The sequence below is a fragment of the Melanotaenia boesemani genome, chromosome 12, assembly GCF_017639745.1.
Source record: "Melanotaenia boesemani isolate fMelBoe1 chromosome 12, fMelBoe1.pri, whole genome shotgun sequence".
Classification (NCBI taxonomy): domain Eukaryota; kingdom Metazoa; phylum Chordata; class Actinopteri; order Atheriniformes; family Melanotaeniidae; genus Melanotaenia; species Melanotaenia boesemani.
This window is the reverse complement of record NC_055693.1, coordinates 15,086,793-15,094,425: the sequence shown is the minus strand read 5'-3', so window position 1 is coordinate 15,094,425 and position 7,633 is coordinate 15,086,793. Positions and strand designations below refer to the sequence as shown.

General features: G+C 36.0%; 1 protein-coding gene across 3 annotated transcripts; it reads right to left on the bottom strand.

Annotated features, from left to right (window-relative positions):
- Nucleotides 1-1,688: 1,688 nt before the first annotated feature.
- On the bottom strand, nucleotides 1,689-6,477 carry LOC121650812. Of its 3 annotated transcripts, XM_042002562.1 has the most exons (6): nucleotides 6,457-6,477; nucleotides 5,076-5,178; nucleotides 4,678-4,992; nucleotides 4,498-4,588; nucleotides 2,908-2,974; nucleotides 1,689-2,729 (listed from the first exon to the last, which is right to left on the bottom strand). In XM_042002562.1, the coding sequence occupies exons 2-6, from the start codon at nucleotides 5,140-5,142 to the stop codon at nucleotides 2,631-2,633; spliced, it is 639 nt and encodes a 212-aa protein (XP_041858496.1). In that variant the 5' UTR covers nucleotides 5,143-5,178; nucleotides 6,457-6,477; the 3' UTR covers nucleotides 1,689-2,630. The 3 variants fall into 3 exon arrangements, with proteins under 3 accessions (XP_041858496.1, XP_041858495.1, XP_041858497.1); XM_042002561.1 differs by lacking the exon at nucleotides 6,457-6,477 and having other exon boundaries at nucleotides 5,076-5,507; XM_042002563.1 differs by lacking the exon at nucleotides 6,457-6,477 and having other exon boundaries at nucleotides 4,678-4,986; nucleotides 5,076-5,507.
- Nucleotides 6,478-7,633: the final 1,156 nt, after the last annotated feature.

The window sequence follows — 7,633 nt, the reverse complement described above, 5'->3', positions numbered from 1 at the left end:
AACTTGAAAAGGATTTCTGAAAACATCCACACTTCAAGCAGAAGTGTAACATTACAGCTCAACAGAAAGACAGGAAGTTACCAAGAGTGGTCGTCTTGTAACCCAAGGGTTGCGGGTTTGATCCTGGCCTGGAGAACTCATGTTGAAGTGTCCCTGAGCAAGACACCGAACCTCAAATTGCTCCTGATGGGTCGTGGTTAGCTCCTTGCATGGCAGCTTCCGCCATCAGTGTGTGAATGTGATGTATAGTATAAAGCTCTTTGGGTCTCGTTGCAGGTACAGTAAAGCATCTATAAATACAGATCATTTACCATTTTACATGATACCTTCTACATGTAGACACGTATATATTAGTACCTTTTAGTACAGTATAGTATACTAAGAAAACACATTGTTTGCATTTATACATAGACATCTATGGTGACTGCAGGTACATGCATGTGATCTGCTTTGTTTACAGTTTGTGGACATGTGTTTTTGCTTGTGGACAAAATAATAATAATAAAAAAATGATTACACTTTATAAAATTAAAAAGTAAATATTGACTGAAGAATTTAATATTATTATTATTATTATTATTTGCTGTTTTAAACATTTTTCAGGTTGTCTTTTCATCAATTTTTGCTTGTCTCAAGACATCCTTCTCCATGGTAGCATCCATTACAACTATGTTTACTAGTGATGGGATGTTTGGCTCGTTTGGCTCCCGAACGGCTCTTAGTTTAGCATCTTTTGTAGCCCTATGATTTACATTAATTTCTCAAAAATTAATAGTAAATGTAATTTTTTGAATTATTTATCATCTATTCTAATTTAAAGTTAAAAATTTCCCTAAAAACTTTGCAATGTAGTTTGTTTGTAATTGGGGCAATAAAAATACATGTTTTTCCAAACACATTGAATGATCATGATTATTAATCGTGATTACAATATTGACCAAAATTATCATGATTATTAATTTGGTCATAATCATGCAGCCCTACTGTTCACTGACCTCACTAAACCCAGAACAGAAGCCTTATAAGTGTTGTTTTTTTTATTTATATATATCTTTCTCTATTATTTATTTTTGACTAAGAATCCATGTATTAAAAAGTTGTATAGCAGATTTTGAGGACCCCCGTTACTTCACTTTGGGATCTGGTTTAAAAAGTTAGGGTTTTCAGGCTTTTCTATGTCAACAAAATGTTCAGATGATTTAAAAACAAAAAAAAAAACAAAAAAAAAATAAAACAAACAAAACAAAGAAACGCATGAACTTATGTCTGTGTGGAATGGTCAAAGCCTTGGGGACCCCCTATACTCTTTGGGGGATCCCTTGGGGATCCTGGCCTCCAGGTTGAGAACCACTGCAATAGACCACAAAGTAGTCATACAGTCTTAACCTGACAGGACCTGACAAGAAAAAGAAATATTCTTTATCTCAGCTTACATCTTAGGGAAAGGTACATTTCAAAACCATAAAATATATTCAGTGTTTTATTGTATCTGAGGATCAAATGTATAAAACCCTAAACCCACATTTAGGATTTGCACCCCAACTAACCTCCCCTGCCCCCAAATGCACCACCAGTGTGTTTTGGATAACAAGGGGTCCAGGTTTTATATTTGTACCACATCTTTTCTGAGAAAATAAAACATAACTCAAGATTTTGAAATTTATTTGGTTTAAGATTTAGCTAAAAAAAAAATGGGTACAGATTCTGGAGGGGAACCTCTCATACAGTGAAACATCACTGCATGTTTTGCTGTGTAGATCCATGAAAACAATATCGGTTGCAATGACCTTTACAGTTACCAGGACTTCCAGCTGAATATTTGTGCTCATCAAATCTTCAAATTAGAAAAACTAAATAAATAAAATAAAAATAAGACGGATATTCCTCAGTCATGTTGAGTCAACAGAAAAGCAGGTTGAAGCTGTTGTAGTGCAACATGCTGCCCCAAAAAACTATTTCTTGTTGTTTTATTAATTTTTTTTTTTCCACAAGCCTGTTTATAAATTCAGGTTTTGTGGCTCTAACAGTGATGAGTTCTCAAAGGAATCATCTGCATGTATCAATAACAAACGATTCAACATTATTAGAACCAAACCTGTAACCTTACATTCAAAGTCCTTCCTCCCTGCAAAAATCCTGAAAGTGACTCTGATGGCAAAAAATGTTAAAGACTGTCTGAAATACTGAAACTTGGAGAAAAGTTATTCTTTTAATCTCACACAGTTATGTGTGCCATCTTGTTATAGACTAGAAATATTGGTAAATCCTCCTGTAGAGCAGCAGGTCAAATTAAAAGTAACTAACATCTGCACATGGCCTCTGGACTGGACTGGACTAACTTAAAACAAAACTTTAGATTTTAGTTTGCCACTCAGGTAAACTATACAGAGTCAATTTGGGATGATTTATGATATCCAGACATAATTATTGAATTGCAATAGTGAGAACATAAAGTAGAACAACCGGAAAAATGTCCAATAAAATGTGCTCATTAAATATGCTGAAACATTAATATACTATCAGCAAGGTAAAAATTCCTTTCACAGGAAGACAGAGGGGTTATTTCCCATGTTTCACAGCCTTCCTTTGCAAAATGGATCCGTGTTGATGTTTCTCTATGGTGTGTCAGTTTAGAAATGATCATAGATTGAATTCAGTCTCTCCATATACTCTCTCCTCCGCTTGTTTCTCTGATGATTCGTACCACCTTGTAATTGCATGTTGACCGCCTGTAACAAAATATAGTTTAGTGACTGGTGGACCCACACGGAGACACAGATAGAGGGTGCTGTTGATTTACCAATGAACAGAGATGAAGCTGGAGGCAAGCTTAGTGCTACAAATTAGTCAATGCAGCCTTTGAGACAGAAATCAGGAAAGGTTTAAAAATGAAAAAGTTTCTCTGACCTCTTCTGTCTGAGACTGAAACTGGTCCTGGAATGGATTCTGATTTTCTGTTCTGGTCCCATATTTTCTGCAGAGAATAAAGAGTCACCAACAGCTTTTCTTTGCCTCTTCCACTTGTTTATGTGAGATGAAACATCGTGCACAAGCAGCTATTGTAAATATTTGTAGCAGAAGCCTTCAGTTACATACAAACATCACACAGACTGCATCAAGTTGTCAGGTACTAAGTAGCAACTGACACATGCATGACAGTAACACTCATTTAGCCATTGGTAGACATCAGTGATAGCATCAGTGGTACACAGCTAAACATTTTCTCCCTCTGAATAGCGGTTAGAACCGGCCTGCAGCATCAAAGGACTGCAAGAGTAACTTGTCTTCGCTTGCAGCACCTAACCCGCTAATTTCCTCATCTTCATCATAATTATATACTGTGCTATGGTTGACTCTCAGATGTTTAAGGAGGTTTGTGGTGTTGCTGCAATACCTTTGTCTTCCCACACACATCATACATCACATCGTTGCAGTTCAGCTCTACCCATGATGCAACAGACTGAGTGAGTGAGAGATGCGCTGCTGCGCCCCGACACTTTCACATATGACTTTGGCAGGTGGAAGAAAAAGTAGTTCCTGCCAACTGGGTATAATTTAGAGAAGATCCTGATATTATAACTACTTTTTACTGTATTCCAGTTTGTTAAAAACTGCATTTTTACCCCAAATCAGTAAAATATCGATGTTCTGACATGAAAATTGATTCTAGAATATAAAAAGCTGTAGTAATATTGGTAGTATCGATATTTTGGTATCGATCCGCACATCACTAGTGTACAAGCACAGAAATTTAGCTAATGTTTGTTGTGACACAAAAATGGCCTCCAACATGCTTTAATAGTCAGTTTTTTCTCTTTGACTCACAGTATATCAGCATTTATATTGCCTTACTTTGTGTATAGATTTCCAACAACCTACTTTGTTGTTACTGAACACTGTACAGTAAAAGTGAGATTTATAGTCCTGGATGTCTTATATTATCACTTTAGTCTAAATTAAATAAACATTGTCCTCATCACAGAATCAAAAGAGTGAGTTTAATGTCCATTTTGACATACTCACTTTTTATTAAAACGTTTTCAGTTATATTTAAGGAATATTTTTACAAAATATTTAATCAACTTCATGACTCTTCCTATATAATTGATTTTGGTATTTTATGTTATGTTGCTGTAAGACATGACACTTTTTGTTACATCCTGCTTTGACAACATCATATAAACATGTTAATGTGAATTTCTTTAGATCCATGAGAAGTGGGTGGAGCAATAAAACAGACTTAATGAAACATTTAATTCCCACACTCAGCTTTATCAGTGCTGCAGTAACAGCACGACACGCTAAACTTAACTGTGCAGCATTTTACCAGGAGGCGTCCAAAGTAAAAATATAATTTATTTAAAACAAGACACAATCTAAAATATGACTTAACATAATCAGCTGACCCAATAGCGATAGAAGCTCTGTACAAGAACAAGAAATGGTTAGTTTATTGTGTTTTTTCATGGAAATTTGCAGCTTAAAGGTATTACTCACCTGCAGAGACAGATAATTGCTGTGATGTAACATAGAAGGAATCCAGCAGCAAGTGAAGGGATGAATACGACTTTACTAAGTAAACTTGTTTCTGTTAGAAAAAAAACGTTTATTAATTCAAGTACAGTTTAAAGTATGAACAGTAGTATGATACGTTTAGTCGTGCTTTTCTTTACATACCTTTCTCAGAAACTGTTAAATTCCATGTAATACTGTTGACGCCGCGGTAGTCAGTTATCTCACATGTATAAAGTCCTGAATCATTAAGTTGAGCACTAACAATTTTTAGGTTTGACTTGTTGACGAGGTCTATTGTAACTCTGTCAGAGAAGTTTGAAAAGTTTTGCTGAAGCTGTATTGCCAATGAAAACATAAATCTGCTCTTGGTCCAGTTGATTTGTGTTGTATTTTTCTCAGATATGTTGCAGTTGAACACGACTGAATCTCCCTCTGACACCGATACATTCCAGTAGTCAGATGTTATAATCCCTGAAGCTTGAAGAAAACAATCAATGAATTATAGAATCTCTTGTTCAATACGGATGAAAACATTTATCAAACACAAATCTGTTCTGTACCTGCAAAGGCCGGCCATATCAGCTGAATGAAGATGAACACTGCTGGATTTAGACTGATCATGTCCATCAGGCAGCAAGAGTCAAACTGGAGCTACACTACCTGCTTCATTAGTACAAGTGGAGGCGGCGCAGAGAAAAGGAAGTGGTTAGTTGTCGTTTTGTTAAGCTTAAGACTAAGTTACATGTCACACCTGTAGATAAAGTTAAGTCACATTTGTTCTGTCTAAAATGAAATACTGACAATTCATGGATTATAATACAGTATGTGAAAATAAGCTGGTAACCTTATCATTTCGTAGATAAAGCCACTTTTATAAACATCACAAAAACCTTCTGCCCTCTAAGATAAAATGTTCCCACACTGTGAAAATCTACTTTCAAGCTGTTCAGGAAAACTTCAAAGTTGCTCCACGTCTCACATTTAATTAATCAAGCAGACAGTAATCTTTAAATACAGTCATGGTGATTCTCTTTTGTCATTTAGTTGGCAATAGAAACAACAAATGCTATGCTTGTTTTGTCTTGTGAAAACCACAATGTTAAACATCTGTTGGCTTTTTTTTTTTACAGAAAACACTCAGACATGTCAGCCACAAAACCAGGTTTGGGTTGGTGTTCATAGTTTGCTGTCATGATAAAAGCTGTCTATATTAGTTTACCACATTCACTGTTCTTTCTTTATTAACTATAAAGGTACTAAGACACATCAACAAGGCATCATGTAAAAGTCAAAGCTGACCAGAGCTTTCTTTGCTTTGTCTTTAATTTAAGATATAACCTGAGTTAAATATACAGAGTATTTAGGCATCTGGTCGTCTCAGACTTTGTGGTTATGAATCATGTTTGCTAAATTAGTATCTTCCTGTGTTTTTGCTGAGCTGTTCCACTTCTGCTTGAAGTGTGGATGTTTTCAGAACTCTTTTTCAAGTTTTATAACACAAATAAATATTTAATTAAATCTAAAAGTCTACAGTGAAAAGTTTTCCAAAAATGTCAGCTGCTCTTTTTGTGGAGTAAAACAGAATTAAAACCATTTCTACGATGGCTTTCATCTCTCTATTAATCTACAGGAAATATTCAAAGGTCTCTTGTGGTGGAAACACTCCAGCACAAATAAGTTGTATCATTTTTTGTTGTCATTGTTCAAGCTTTGACAACTCAAATCAGATGATTTTAAATTATATCTTTTAAAAAAAGCAGTGATGCAAAGTATTTGTATCGGTGTGTCTTATGCTGTACCAATTTTTTTTCCCTTTTATTTATTTATTTTCATCAACATCCATGGTAGAAACTTTATGTTTTTACTCGGGTTGCATGATGGTGTGGTTGTTTTCTATCCCTGTTTATTCCAATGCTGGGTCATGAGAAGGCTGAAGCTTACCCCAACGGCTTCTAGGCAAGAAGCAGGGTACACCCTGGACAGGTCGACAGTCCATCGCAGGGCCAACACAGAGAGTCAAACAACCACATTTGATAAATTTTAGTTATGTCCAACTTCTAGTAGTTGTGCTTTTGGCGAGTGGATGTTTGGATGTTTGTAGGATCACCTTCAGTTTCCAAGCAAAAGCAAATGTGGAGTGAGCCCGAGATCAATCTACCTGCAGCATCAAAATCAGCTGCTTGTACGTGACGGGCACCGTGCTGCCATTGGCTGGACACCAATCGTAATCATCTACCTGAATCTAATCAGGTGAGCAGCCTTTCTACTACATATGCTTTATAACGTCACCTTGTTCTTAATTCTTTCATCTTCTTGCCTGCTATTTTTAACCAGCTAGTCTGATCCCTGTTTCTCAAAACACTCACATTCTATGTCTTTCTTTCACTCATGTCACAGCTCCACCGTGATGGTGCATCAGAGTCTAATTGGCAAACAAAATACTTTCAGATTTAACATTTGTCCATCATTAAATATTTAATTGATCTTTCTTTATTGGAAATTGGAAGTATTATTAAAGCAGTAAAGCAATAATTTTTCACGAAACTTCATCAATAATGATATATAATTTGAATGTCCATTAGGGCACTTAATGTTAGTGGTGTTTCCTACAGATTGTGTTTCTCATTTGTTTTATTTCATGCACATGCATGCACTCACACACTTGGGGGGCTTTTGGACAACTGCTAAGAATATACAGGAACAGGAAACACATTTTGCAGAGGTGTAAGTCTAAGCAAAGCTCAACAGATTTACAGGCTTTAGAGAGCATTGTGCAGAAAGACCAAATACATTTAAAAACTCAAGTTGTGTATTTTCCTTGATTTTCAACGCTGAGTTGAACATAAGGGGCAGGAAGCAGTAGAAGGGGCTCATAAAGAATAAAGGCTTTGAAGGAGGAAGCAGCAGTGAGGAAGTAACTTTACTGTATGCTGCCTCCCTTATTAGAGGCCTCTTTATGTTGCTGTAAATGTCCAGCTTCCTCCAACTCCTACAACTGCAAAACATGAGGTTAAACACAGGTAAGTGTGCTAAAGAACTAAGCAGACTGGCCAAGTGGAAAATAGTTTTTTTATACTTTCCACATGGTTTCCCGACTATTGCATCCTATTGTTAAAGA